At 41.6% G+C, this 15,098-nt stretch overlaps 1 protein-coding gene across 6 annotated transcripts in view; it reads right to left on the reverse strand.

Annotated features, from left to right (window-relative positions):
* Nucleotides 1-3,322: 3,322 nt before the first annotated feature.
* INPP1 (inositol polyphosphate-1-phosphatase) overlaps nucleotides 3,323-15,098 on the reverse strand; it is a 37,597-nt gene continuing 25,821 nt past the window's right edge. For 5 of the 6 annotated variants that reach the window (XM_006067406.4, XM_025273356.3, XM_025273360.3 and 2 more), the window contains exons 2-6: nucleotides 13,401-13,664; nucleotides 11,140-11,200; nucleotides 8,063-8,263; nucleotides 5,415-5,589; nucleotides 3,323-4,056 (exon numbers count right to left, since the gene is read on the reverse strand). In XM_006067406.4, the coding sequence (XP_006067468.3) occupies nucleotides 3,495-4,056; nucleotides 5,415-5,589; nucleotides 8,063-8,263; nucleotides 11,140-11,200; nucleotides 13,401-13,664 (1,263 nt within the window). In that variant the 3' untranslated portion in view covers nucleotides 3,323-3,494. Of the gene's footprint in view, nucleotides 4,057-5,414; nucleotides 5,590-8,062; nucleotides 8,280-11,139; nucleotides 11,201-13,400; nucleotides 13,665-15,098 lie in introns of those variants that run through there. The other variant, XM_044932465.2, reaches the window with a different exon arrangement.

The following is a 15,098-nucleotide window of genomic DNA, read 5'->3' on the forward strand; positions in this document are numbered from 1 at the left end:
GGACTTCCCAGGCAAGAATACTGGAGTGAGTTGCTATTTCCTTCTCCAGGGGATCTTCCGGACCCAGGGATAGAACCATATCTCTTATGTCTCCTGCATTGGCAGGCGGGTTCTTTACCACTGAGCCACTGGGGGCGCCTGCATAATTACTGTGTGTGCGTGTGAGTCGCTCAGTCATGTCTGACTCTGTGACCCCATGCATGGTAGCCCTCGATAGGGTCCTCAGTCCGTGGAATTCTCCAGGCAAGAATACTGGAGTGGGGTGCCATTTCCTTCTCCAGGGGATCTTCCCAACCTGGGGATCGAACCCACGTCTTCTGCATTGGCCGGCACATTCTTTAATGCTGAGCCACCAGGGAAGCCTTACCATCTTGACAAATGTATTTATGCACTCTTCATTCTTTGGGGGATGAAGTGGATAAGTACGTCAAAAGTAGATGAGTGTAGCTAAGCGTTGAAAACATCCGCTCTTAAATGTCACGAGACCTTAGTGAATAGAACAAAGGATGTGTGATCAGAGGTCAGATGAAGACAGAAGCCTGGATGACTCATTTGGCTCGGGTGATGGAGATTGCTAGATATCCTCTAATGCCCGGCTCCTAACTCCCGGGGTGATAAAAAGCCTGGTTTTCAGTTGAGCCCATGGTTGCTCCAAATGGACTTCCTACGTGCAGTCATGTGGCTAGGTTCTGGTCAGTGATGTGAAAAACTGCCCTTCCCTTCTTTGTCTTCTCCTCTGTCTTGCTGCCTAAAATGCAGATTCTGTTGTCTTAGACCTGAGAAGGAGGGTCATGGTCTGGGGTTGGGAGAGCAGTGAGATGGAAGGAGTGTGACTCCCTGAGGACTTTGGGGTGCAGCCTCCTTTCAGCTCTGGACTGCTCACCAAATACTTTGATCTTATTTAAGCCATTATTATTTTGGCATTTTGCCACTCACAGTTAAACCTAATGCTACTGCAAACTTTTCCTGGCTGCACTTCTTCTAGACAGAAGGGCTATCTTATAGGACTTTACACCCAGACTCAAAGATCTGCTTTTTCATACTCCCATCATTATAACACAGCAGAAAGCCCTTTATACAATATGTACCCCTTGGCATGTCAAAATCTCATTCAGGGAGCCTATAACTAGGGGCTTAAGAGGCCACAGCAAAAAATTAGCAATACACAAAGTGCATTAAAAGGAAATAACCATTAGAACCCTACTCAACATGGCTGCCAGTCCTCAGGAGCAGTTGAATTGAGACTGGCGTGCTGGTTAAGTGGAAGCATGTGGCTAGTGTAGAGAGTAACAGGTATACTTGGAAGGTTGAGCCAAGAGGATCGATCTCCTGAGTGATTGGATGTGGGCTGTAGGAGCAAGAGAGGAACCAACACTGACCTGGCTTCCCAGGGACTGCTCTTACTGATGTGCAGGGGGCTCTCTTTTTATCATCCTCTATTTAAGCAACCTGGCAGATTCATCTGTCTGCCAGCCTCCTGCAAAAAAACCCTGGCTGATGCACAAGACACTTGATCTTGGCGACCAACAGGCTACTCTTTGGAGCACCCAACCCCCAACTCCCACTCCATCAATTGAGTTGTATGTTTGCTTAGACTGATTGACTTCATTCAAAAATCATATTTCAATGGTATCTTTAATAACAGATTAAGTATAATGCAAAATGAATTTGAAAACAAAGAATTTAAGGCTTTGAAAGTATTGATAGAAACGAGTCTTAAAAATTTACTGAGTATGAGACAATTGTAAAGATAGGGGGTAAGAAAATGAAAATCCAGAATGATTATGTTGTCAGACTACATGGCAAATATTTTTTAACTTCTTCCTCTAAAGAAATCAGAGCCTGAGAATTCCCTGGTGGAACAGTGATTAGGAATAGGTACTTCCACTGCCAGGGCAGTTTCAGTCCCTGGTGGGGGAACTAAGATTCGGTAAGTCACACTGTGCAGCCAAAAGAAATCAGAGCTACAGATCACACTCCCATAGGTGTGGTTAATGCAAGACCAGCACACACATGCTTAAGGAAGCTTTCTGGCAAAGATTGACAACGGATGTGTGCAATAGATGTTTACAGAATGTATTGGATTCTCCGTTCTATCCAGTTTCCCCTCCAATAAAATGGCACATTGATAGATCACATAAATAAATAGTTCACATTGAAGATGACTGTTTTCACTGCATTGTTATTGATAATTTACATATTCTAAAAATGTTTATGTGCACAACATGCTTTTTCTTTAACTATATTCTATTTTTCCATTCTGATGACGATCAGGCAGCACAACTAGTTTCTGGGGTTTGGTTTCTAATGTGTTTTGTGAAGAATGAACTCACTTTGACTTAAAAATCAACCTTTAAAATTAGAAGATACAGCTCGAGGACCCACCATCAATCACAAAGCGTGTACAGATGTTTAAAAGCTATGTAACTTTCTCACTAAATAAGTCGTTGAATCTGCTGTGTGCAATGAGATACCTTTAAATAGCCTCCAATTAAAATAAATAAATTAAAAAAAATAAACTAAAAGTTTGACTTACTGTGATTCCTTTGTAATTGCAGAAAAACAGAGGATGCTGCAGAAAATCTTTTGGCCTCAAGAGGGCGTAGGGCAGAAAGGAGATAGCTGAGAGTTTGGTCTCTCCAGATGGTGGAACTCTCTCCTCACCGGGGCTGCTAAAGAGATAGGAAAAAGAGGTCTCACCCACCTCAGAGGACATTCAACATGGGTTCTAGCAGACCAACGATTGTATGTATTTAACTCTACCTCTGGTTTTTGAAGTGTAATAAATACTATGCAAAAACTACAGAAATGTCTTTATCCTCCTGTCTTACTGACAGAAGAGTATGTTAAGTGAGAGTGTTAGAGAGAACTAGAGACATAATTAGTGGCAGAATCAGAGAATTAGAATGAGAGAATAAGAATATAGATTTGAGAGAGAGTTTCAGAATGTGTGTATGAGTGTGGATGTGTGTGAGTGTGAGAGTTCATGAGTAGGATGGTGCCATCAGGGTTCCGGGCTTTAATTCTTGTAAGAAACAGCGTCACTGAAAGCACATGAACATGGCCAAATTATGCTTCAAATTCACAGTTCTAAATGTTCTGCCAAAGGCTAAAGCTGAAGATTTCTGTTCCAGACAGGAAACACACAACCCCCTTTGCTCTCCCTAATATTTCAGTGACATTAACTTATCACCTCTAAACTCATGTTCTAAAGAGCTTCATTAATTGAGCAGGAATTTTTCCTGTCTTCAATATTTTATCGAAGCGTTTCAAGCAGCAATAATGGCACAAAATCCTCTATAAAGAATCTCACACATTTAACTGCTGCATGAATATCATTCATTTATTAGCATTATGAACACATAATGGAAAAATGCTCCCCCAAAGAGGAAGGTGAATGTTGACTGTCAATAGGACAAAGCTGTCTTCAAAGACAAGAGATGTGGAAATTAGGTCCACGGTTGGGCTGCGGAGCCCAGGAGGACGGAGCTCATCTACGTATGTGTAGCCGCAGGGGCAAGGTGCTGGAGGAGGCGGCTCAAGAACGTCTCCAGCTGCTTCTCTGATCTGTATGCGATGAGTCCTCCCTTGTTGGCCCACCGATCCACTCCAGCAGTGCCTTCGTTTCCCACGTGATACACCAACTGCGGCAAGTCAAGGCCCGTGTCAGGATTTCTTTCCAGGCATTCTTTTAAGTCCACCATCCCCCCACCCATGGCCCTGAGGATGGCGTGGGCAGCACAGGAGTCCCACTTGAACGTGGTATCTTCTGAGAAGATGTAAATGTCAACGAGGCCGAGGACCACACAGAGGCTCTTGTAACCAGCCCCAGCTGCCCGGAAGATGCGCTCTCCACACACACGTGACAATGCGCCCTTGATGGTCTCCTTTTCACTGGTACTAATGACCACTGAGAACGGGCAGGAGCCTTCGGAGCTGGGGTTTTGGGTCCCTTGGCTCTGCATCTCACTGTTGTTTCTTGTAGAGACGGGAGGCAGAAGGGAATGGATATTGGTCCCCAAGTAAGAAAGGCCCCAGTAGCACCGTCCTTTCCACCTACGGAAGAGAATGTTCAGTTTGTGGAGGCAAGTTATCACATTGGTTTTTCACTGCTCCTATGGCTTCCCAACTTGATGTGGAAAATACAGAACATAGTGAGTCTCAAGGCCCTTAAGCCTAGAGATAGTAATCAAATGGCTAATTCATTTCTAAAAGTTACTCCCTGTGCACGTTGCTGCCTGTGTTGTTGCCAGTTAGGAATGCATTCAGGTTTTTTTTTTTTTTTTTGCATTATCACATTCATCCAGGACAGTGCTAAAGTATTTGTGGGATTTCCAGCCTCTGGGAACACAGCGAAGTTTCACTGCCTCTTTTGGCATTTAAAGTCTTATGGGGATAAAGATGAGCAGATAAATAAGATTTTCAATCCGCAAATCTTTCACAATGCTGAATTCTTTTCAGCATTTTTATCCTCCAATTCACTAGCTCCACTTTGGCTTTAACATCAAGAAAGATGGAGTCTTTTTTTTTGGTGGGGGGGGGGGTGGTGGGCAACAACAAAAATACCATCTAACATTTCTCAATGTTTAACTTACTATATACGCTGGATAGTTTCTTTCCAGAGAAGGAGACTGAGGCTTAGAGAACGTAAGTGTTTAAGAATGTAAATCAGTGGTAGAATCTGCTATCAAACCCAGGATTTGGGCCAACTACTTTGTCAACCATTTCTAGGTCATGATTATGTTAACATCCAGTCCCACTTATTTTTAACTTCTTGACGACCCTTTAAAGATAACAAACACTTTCAGTTTGGAAGAAGGCAGGGAAGATGAAAAATATCAACACTGCAGAGGTGTAGTTTATGACTATTAAAGAACGAACAATTCTTAGTTGCTTGAAGCAAGTCAAAATTTAATTAAAAAATATATAGTTCTACATGAGTGGAAAAAAATGTCATTTATTTCAGTAAAAAGCTGAAACTGCAGGAGAAAAGCTGCTTCTACTTGAACCCTGCCATGCTCTGGCGTCAACCCTGTCATACTCTGATCCGTAGGCCGTGGATCAGGGTAACCAAAGGCTTGGCCACCCTCTATGCTCTGCGAACGGTCCACGGGAGTGTGAGGAAGGAGGACGCAGAAAAGAAAGTCATACTGACAGTTTTGTTTGTTTTTATAGGGAGAGGTTCTAATCCTGGCCATACCTACTTATCTTTTCGTTAGATCATTTTCACATTTTGTCGTGAAACCCAGGATTGAAAATTAAAGGACCATTAACTCAAACATGGAGATTTTTAGTAGGAATGCCCAATGTATCGAGTCATGGGAATGTCACACGGAGAGATAATCCTGACAATAAACAAAGCTGAGGTTGTAAATTCTGAAAACCATAATATGCCGAAAATATTCAATTCCTACCTGAGGGTGCGTAGGTCTTGTGATACGAAAGGCTGGTTGATGACTCCCATGAGAGGCTCCCCTGTCTGCACGTCATAGACACCAATTAGAATAGTGACGCACTGGAGTCCAGTGGGGAAGACTCCGTGGGTGGGCGTGACGTCGGCAGAGCCTTTTATGTACTGGTAAGTTGAATCTGAAAAATGAAGCACATCTGTCAGGATTCAGGTAATGATTATTTAGAAAATAATGATGAAGACACCTATAAAACCTGTCCTAGATCATTTCTAATTTGGTAACAGGTGTGGTCTAAATGTTTGTGTCCCCCAAAATTCTAACCCTCCAAAGTTGATGGTATTAGTAAGTGGGGCCTTTGGGAGGTACTTCAGTCCTCGGGGTGGAATCTCATGAATGGAATTAATGATATTCTTAGTCTCTTCCACTTTATGAGTACAGTGTGAGTGTTAGTTGCTCGGTTGTGTCTGACTCTTTTGCAACCCCATGGAATGTAGCCTGCCAGGCTCCTCTGTCCATGGGATTCTGCAGCCAAGATTACTGGAGAGGGTTGCCATTCCCTTCTCGGGGGATCTTCCTGATCCAGGGATCAAACCCGGGTCTCCTGTATTGCAGGCAGATTCTTTACTGTCCGAGTACACAGTGAAAAGACGGCAATTATGAATCAGGAAGAAGACCCTCACCTAATCATGCTGGCACTGGACTTCTCAGCCTCTGAAACTGTCCATGGTATCTTGTTATAGCAGCTCAAATGGACTAAGATAATAACCAATCATGTTTTACCTTTGGGTGCCACTTATATGGAATTATTATTTGACCTTTTGTACTTCACTTTTAAGCTGCTTGTGTTTCATTTTCCCAACCATACATAAATTCTTGGACAAAAGGGACATGTCTACAATTCCTATGGCAGCTAGCATGTCTTCCTTCCTTTTTGTGTTGTTAATTGCTGTCATGAACAACTCTTTGTGACCCCATAGGACTGGAGCCACCAGGCTCCTCTGTCCATGGATTTCTCCAGGCAAGAATACTAGAGTGGGGAGCCATTCCCTTCTCCAGGGCATAACACCTTGCAAATGGTAAGAAGCACTCAAATATTCATCACCATGTCAAAATCATTTAAAAGGTAATGGCTCAGGATAACTGGGGGGTTCCTTTGAGCTCTTACTAATCAGAGGACAGGTCCAACCAAGGTGGGTGAGAAAGTCTCCTTCCAGGAATCTGAATTCCATTTCATTTGAATTCCATCAGGGATGGAATTGCCTTTTTACTTGTTTGTTTTGTCCCTCAAATTAGGAGGAAAGAGACAATGGTGTCACAAGAGGAAGAAGCTCAGACAGCAAAGCGTCTGCATACAATGCGGGAGACCCGGGTTCAATCCCTGGGTCGGGATGATGCCCTGGAGAAGGAAATGGCAACCCATTCTAGTATTCTTGCCTGGAAAATCCCATGGACTAAGGAGCCTGGTAGGCTACCGTCCATGGGGTCGCAAAGAGCCTGGGAAAAAGAAGCTAAGGAGTGAGGTTTCTGCTTAAAAGATGTACCTGCCAGCATCTAGTGAATTAATACCCAGTTAAGGATGTGCCAGGCACAAGATCCAGAGAGCTAGCTAACAGAATCAATTCAGGACAAAAACAAAACAAGGTTTCAGTTCCTCAAAAACCATAACTGAGGCTGATTTACCTTTAGGCGATAAAAGATTCTGGAAAACATTCGTAGTCTGCATAACAATGCATTGACTGAATGCTCTACTGCTGTGATTAAAGGCATGTCTATCACGTAGGGGAGAGGGTGAGGGGAGTCTGCCTACTCAGCTTAATGACTGGTCCCAGTTGTGTTGGGTACACTATGCCAGGAAGCTGGGGGAAAAGTGGGACTTAGACCGAGGGCATTATATTAACGGCATCATTGAGATAGGCCTATAGTTTTAAAACAATGAACTATAGATTATGGTTCTACCATAATCATGACCAAAAAAATAATGGTGAGGTATACACAGGACTCACAAACCGACCGCTAGGAGTCACATTCAGCTGGGTTTTCCCTGACCTGTACGGTGGTTCTGCTTGTTCACTTACTTAACTGACTTAGGAGCCAGGAGTTCAGTTGTGAGAGCTCATTTAAAAACCTGGATTTGCGTTTTTATTATTTTTAAATCTGAAGATCTGCACTGTACTTCCAGATGGTAATAATCTGCCAGAGCGGAATGTTCTCAAGATGCATGTGTGTTTAATTAGTTATGGCTGCCATCATTTCATTCTTCTCTCATACTTAGCAGTCTGGCCCCTGAGGTCTTTCAAAAATGAGTTAATTCAGTTTTGTTTATGTGCCTCTATGTGTGTGTGTGTGTGTGTGTGTGTATACACACGTGTGTTATAAATATATGTGTATATGTATATAATACACACCTCAACTCTTCATTTATTTATTTAGGCCCCAACGTGTAGCTTGTGGGGTCTCAGTTCCCCAACCAGGGATTGAACCCAGGTTACAGCAGTGAGAGTCGTTTATCATTTTAAAACTTCAAAAATTTAAAAACTTCTAGGAGAGTTAAACCATACCCTCAATTTTCATTTTTCCAACACTGCCCCCTCACAAAAAAAGGATTACTAAGAAGAGCAAATAGACAAAAGCAAACACTCTCCTCTGCTTACCTATAGGATCCACCCAGATTCCCAAGATGTCCTGTGGAATGTTGATCTCTACTGAATCCAGCTCTGGGTCACTGAAGAAAACGTCCTGGTGCACAACCTTGGCTAAGGCCTCAGATGCCAGTTTGTTACCATTAAGGACTTTGCTGAGAAGAGCTACTGTTTCTTCCTCTGTTGGACCCAGTCTCATGATAATCTTTTCCCCTAGAGTAAAGACAAACTGAAGACCATTACATCTCAAGTTTCAGAGGAGAAAGAACAGGGGGGTTGGGAGAAGCACCTCAGATTAGGTGAGGATAACACATCCAGCCCACGCCACTGTTCTTTTCTTTTTCCTTAACACCAAAACATTTTGTATTGGGGTACAGCCAATTAACAATGCTGTGATAGTTCCAGGTGAACAGTGAGGGGACTCAGCCATACATACACATGTATCCATCCTCCCTGAAACTCTCTTCCCATCCAGGCTGGCACAGAATATTGAGCAGAGTTCCCTGTGCTATACAATAGGTTTCTGTCGGTTATCCATTTTAAATATAGCCCAACTCCACTATTCTAAACTGGAGAATCCCATGGACAGAGGACCCTGGTGGGCTACAGTCCATGGGGTCACAAAGAATTAGACACAACTGAACGACCAACACACACACACACACACACACACACACACACACACACGATATCCAGTCTAGTGTCTCCTAATCTGGCTAACCGCCAGAATCTACCAGTGGGCTTCATAAAGTCAAAGCTGATTCAGTAGTCACTCAACCACCTCACAGTGAGAAATGAGTTCTAGGCACCAAAGGGCCTTCTCTCCAAAAAAAGTTCCCACATGGGCACATGCACAGTTTTTGTATCCAGTTTAAGGCAGCTCATGTTAAGAATCCTGAACCCTGAGTCTTTGATAAACAATCTTCTGTGTCTTTTACCTTGTGGCTTTTAATATCCTGGAGGTCACCCTGTCCACGTTTGAATATATTGATTGAAAAGAAAAGAGTTTTTAATAAGTACACAGAAGGGCTTCTACGTCCCTCTGTGATGCTTTTAACTAAAAACTGTCTATGCTCCGTAAATATAAGATGACGTACATTCATCTTTAAATGTGGTAAAGCTGTAGGACTCTAAATCACATACGTAGAATAGCTCTCCTCTGTGAAACCACTGGGAATCAGGATGTGAGCAAAGCTGCTTCTGCAACTGGAACCCCACATTACCAAGTCCATGTGTTTGCCATCACTTTAAAGATAAATCTTAGACCCCTGCTTCATGTGGTTTCCAACCCCCAAAGCACAAATGAGAAGAGAGGCTCTCCTAGGACTTTTACCAACAAAAAGCGACAGCAACGCAGAATATAAATTTTTAAAAGTTAAGAAACATGGCACTTTGGGGCTCCTGAGGTACCTCGACAAACACTCCTAGCTATCCTAGCCATCCCAAGAACCAGCAGCGGCACCATCACCGGAGCGCCTGTTAGACATTCAGGACTTCAGGCCCCATCCCAGACCCTGAGGTCTGACAAGATCCCCCGGTGACTCCCGTGACTGTTTGAGTTTGGGAAGCACACTGCGAATCTATGACAATGACGATTCTGAAACAGCAAGAATCAGTCAATTAAGTTTAGTTCAAATTAAATGAGATTGTTAAAGTTGGGGAATAATGTTAATCACCACCACTTGTTGAGCAGCTACTCTAGGCTCAGTAAAAGGCATGGGTTCACTCAAAGGAGCAAATCGTATCACCTTACTCCAGGGCTTAAAGTTTGCCGCTGAATTCTCATCATACTTAAGGAAACTCCTTCCTTTGAACTTCCATGATCTCATCTGACCTCATCCACCAGCCCCTCCTCTACCATAGGTCTCTGCCCTCCAATATACTAAAACCATCCTCTCCTTCAGTTCTCAGGAAAATGTATGTGGAATGCATTTTTGCCCCTATCATTCTAGATAAGTATTACAATAACTGTTTATGATGTAGCCAAATATAGGTTTTTCAGTGTAGGATTTCTTACGGGGGTAAGTCACAGGTGATTTTTTTTAACCTTAAGTTTAACTGACATTTCTCTTTCTTCTTACTGTCACAGAACTATCTTAATACGCAGCCCATGAAATGACAAATTTTTTCCAGAGTTAATCCAGAAATTAGTTTCCTTTGTAAATATGCCTCTAGATGTTTAACTATTTGTCACATGATCTGTTTAAAGTTCACTATTTTAATCTTCTACCATTAAACAAACAAAACCCAGGCAAACTAAAAACCGCTTGCTTCTCTAAAAAAGGGTCAGAGATGTTGTATTTTTCTCTCTACCACAAGGGAACATGGGGGTCCATCAAAGGAGAATTTGGCTCACAGGAAACCGATTAGAGTTAAAACTTGGTGCTAAAAGGAACCTTTTAGGTTGTCCCTCTCCCTTTACAGAGGTTCTGAGACCAGAGAAGCAGAGGTCATTCAGGGACAGGGCCGTCTCTACATTCTCAGCCTAGGTCTGTGGACTTCCCAAAGTGTCAGTCACTCAGTCCTACCCGACTCTGTGTGACCCCATGGACTGTGGCCCATCGGGCTTCTCTGTTCATGGGATTCTCCAGACAAGAATACTGGAGTGGGTTGCCATTTCCTTCTGCAGGGGATCTTCCTGATCCAGGGATCGAACCTGGGTCTCCTGAATTGCAGGTGCATTCTTTACTGCTGACCCACCGGGGAAGCCCATGGGCTCTCCAGGAGGTCCACAAATGGGTCTACTTGGACGTGAGATTGTCTGCACATCTGTGTAGATCTGCATCCTTTGGGGGGCATCTGTAACTTCCATCAGATTCTCAAAGGGCCATGCAACTTTCCCAAAGGTTAAATCATTGTTCAATGCTACAGGGTTACAGCTAGAATACATGTGAACTTGCTAAATAATTCTAAGAGGCCACATCTCTGTCTTACGTGGCAGGTTATCCTAAAGTGCTGAATGAAGTTTAACATTCAAATGTATTATCTACATGAAAGGCCTCCAAACATTAATTTCATGATGTAAGTTGAAAATAAAAATACAATATGATAATTAAGTTATAAAACTATATTAAGATTCTTGTACTTACCCAAATCATTAGTAAATTCATTGGATTCTTCTCCCAAAATTTTTTTCCCCAAGCCTGGAAACTGAATGATTCAGAATATGACAAGAATACAAAACAGCAACAAAAAAAATCCCACATTCATGCTCAATTCTGAACAGATTTCCACTTTATATTTCAAACTAAATAGCACAATAGGTCAGAAATTTGAGAGTTTACAATTCCAGAAATCAATCCAAGTGTAATAAGTGAAGTCAGATTGGTTCATCACTTTTCTAATATCAGTAGTTTTCTAATATTTTCCTGCTCCTTTGCCCCTTTAGAAAGTCCAAATCATGGTAGAAGTCTGGTTTCTTTATGTTCTGTTGAGTCTGCAGAAGTACTTCTAGAACTTCATCCTTCTAGTTAAGGGCCATGAGCTAGAATGCTTACAAAGGAGATGTTTTAACTGCTGCTCCTACAAAGTACCCTAGTAACTTGTACAAGTTAATGTTACTGACCAAGTACCTAAGATGATTACTTGAACCCGGATAGAAAGGAACAGAGGATAACATTTAATTTTGTTTTCTGCACATGTTAAGATATCCTTAACCATCAGGGTAGGAAGGCCATGTAGCAAAAAAGGGGAAATATTTTATTTGCCAACAACTTATGCATCAATATTTTGATGGAATGAAAAAACAAACAAAAAGAAACAAGCTAAATAGGAAGCTTCTCTCATCTTTGTATGACCAGGAAGCTTTTGGACACATTTTGCTTCTGATTTTCTCTGTAGTAAAGATAATTTCTCTCAAAATATGTGCTGAATTATGGTAAGAGTACAATTCTCAGGCAATGAAAGCAAGGAAATGCTTCAAATGTTTGAGCTCAGTTATTCACAGATGGCCAATGGATGTAACACTGCCCACAACTACTTGTTATTTTTAACTCTTTTGAAGAACAATGCAAGTCACCACATACTGGCACTGAACCTATCGATGAAGTCATCAAAAGCTGAAGCTCCAGCCCCCCAGTTTGCCTAGAGACCCTTTCTGAGGCTGTAGTACGTAAGTAAGAGTCGTGACACTTTATACAAACCAAAAGTGAGTGTCATTTATGTGTTCATAAATCCTGGCAGACACTTCGTGAATGAACAACTGCCTGAACTTGTTATAATGCTCTGAGGCAAATATTAGCCCACAAAACTTACGCTTCTAATCCAGTTGCTCAACCACCCCTTCTACCCAGCTCTCTTGAGCAGTAACAAAAATAAATTTCCTTCCACTGGATCCAGATTGTATAGGGCATGAGAAAGAACAGTTTGTAGAAATTTCAAGGGGTCATTTATTCTCTCTTCCTACCTGTGGTCAAGGACTCACTTAAATGATTCTAAATAATTCCTAACATTTTGAGAATTTCATAGAAACAATTCCAATATTTTGTAGGGCTTTCTGACATAAAATTCTATCCTCCCAAATCTAAAAGAAAAGTAATTAGATTATTACATAATAGGTAATATAGTATCACAAACAGCATAGACTCTGGAGTTGGTCAGCCCATGTTCAAAAACCAGCTCTTCCATTCATTTGCTGTGCAACCCTAGGCAAGTTATTTAACCTCTGTGTCTCCCTTTTCTCTTCCATTACATTGAGATAGTTCTTACCTCATAAAATTGTTATGAGTTAAACTAATATATTTAAAGCCCTTAGATAAGTACTTGGCTCACAGTAAGCATTTACAAGTGCCTGCTAATGTTATTGTTTGCTATAACTGCTTATGAATATAGTTTATTTACCCTAGTCAGCTTAAAATACCTAGAATTACAATCATTGTTAGTTACAAACAACGTTTTCCTACTAAACTAAAGACAGACTTTAAATCTACAGAACCCTATGAGGCTATCACTGAGGCAACCATTAGGTAAATGACTATGTCAAAAGGTGGGACTTAATATTATCAAGTTAAAAAAAAAAGTTATAAAATAGTATATTCTCATTTCTTTAGAGTTAAGTTAAACCTGCCATGCACACACAGAAGGAAAACATTCTAATATTTAGCAAAACAGTTGTGGTTTTCTCTAGTAATAGAATTAGGAGGATTATTTTTCAACATTTAAGTTTTTCCTGTAACACACATTTTAGTAATACTGCAGTCAAAATAAGGGGGGAAAACCTAGTTGTTTATTAGAATCCATGGTGCTGGGGGGCGGGTTGTGGGGAGGAGGAAGCGAGCTATTTTACGGGGGGGGGGGGGGGGAACCACAGGGGCAAATAATTTGCAATTACCTTGGCTGTGACATTCCTTACCTTGTTCTCCATATTCTCTTTGATAACTTCCTGTACCAGTACATCAGCCAGGGTCTTGAAATCAACTGCAAACTTCTTGTTCTTTTCTCCCTCTTTCTTTTCTTCTATCAGCAGCTGGAAGAGGGCTTCCTGCTGCCTGCACGCCCGGGCAATGTTGGCAGCTTTCTCAGAGACTCGGAGCAGCTCTTGGAGGATATCTGACATTTCTGAACCTGGCTGGTTGCAGCAGCTGGTGGAACAGGCACCCACCCGCTGAGCTGTCAGCTGGGAAGGTACAAGAATGTGAAACGGAAAGCAGTTCAGACAGTGTGAGTCAACCTGTGAGCGTGGCTGAGTGGCTAGCAGAGATCACAGTCACAACCTCAGGTGGAAGCTTCATCTAAAACTTGAAACTTATCTTTCAAGATCAACATACTTACAGTCTCAAATCCATTAGGCAAAAAACTGACTTCTCGGTGAAAGAAAGTCTCTAAATGAGAGTCTACACTATATTTACCAAACTCTAGACCAATAGGCAGGTGGATACATGAGCACAATGTTAGAAGGAAAAGCCAAGTTCATGAAATGACCTTCGAATGAGCGCATGAGCTTGGCAACACTATTAAAGTAGTGCTCTTTCTTTCACCCTTTGGGAGAAGGAAGAAGTGAAAGTGGGTTTATCCTATCAGTCTGGGAGCAACTTCCTAAAGTACCTAGCACCACACCGGCAGACATCTCAGTGTCCTGCAAGACTCTTGAGACCACACTTGACCTAGCAGCCCAGGTGATGTACCAACCTGCTCCCCCCAACGTTTTTTTCTATTAAAAATGTCCCACTAGCTGTGCTGCTTACAGCAAATTTAAATAATAAAATGAAGTAAAACATGCAACTTGTTGGGATTTGAAAAGTCCTGGCTTCTAAGAGGCATGCTACAATGCCTTGACATACCTACTGGGTGAACAGCAGAGAAACATTTCTCTGTTTCAACAGTAGCTGCATTTTATTGAACGCTTTAATAATTCTTGTATCATTATTATGAGAATTACTGTGAGGATTATCAGCCTTATCTATAGTCAAGGAAACTGCAGCTTGGAGAAGTTAAGCAACTCTTTTAGGTTACATAAGACTAAACGGCAGGGCTCAGACTCCGTCGTACACACAAGCTCATGCTCTTTATTATCCTAACAAATACTTTACTTCTTAAAAAAAAAAAAATCCCTTAATGGACTGTGGGAGGCTGACAATTGGTACAACAGTTAAGATGTCAATGCAGTGGAGTTAACTGTGAACTGCCATAGCTGTGTTGTCTTAAGCAAGTCTGCTTTAAAAATCACATGCTATTTTCTTAAGATAATGGGCCAACCATCATAAGAAAATATGTCCAACCTCAACAGTAATAAATGGCAAGTGAATAAAACAATGAGACATCCTACTTCACTATTAGATGGGCAAAACTGTTTCTAAAGTTAACATTCATTCTTCCAGGTGTGGAAACAGATGCTGATATTCTGCTAATGGGCATGTAAAAATGTGGGTTTGTAGAGGAAAATTTGAGAAAAATGGATCAAAATCCCTAGAGATGCTATTACCTTCAGCCACAAATTCCAGTTGGCCTTATTTTGAATTAAGAAAGGTATATTTTTTTAAGAAAGTTATATTTAACATTTTAAATATTTCTGCACAAGAAGGATTAGTATTATTGACTGTAGCAAAAAGTT

The sequence above is a fragment of the Bubalus bubalis genome, chromosome 2 (genome assembly GCF_019923935.1).
Source record: "Bubalus bubalis isolate 160015118507 breed Murrah chromosome 2, NDDB_SH_1, whole genome shotgun sequence".
NCBI classification, from domain to species: domain Eukaryota; kingdom Metazoa; phylum Chordata; class Mammalia; order Artiodactyla; family Bovidae; genus Bubalus; species Bubalus bubalis.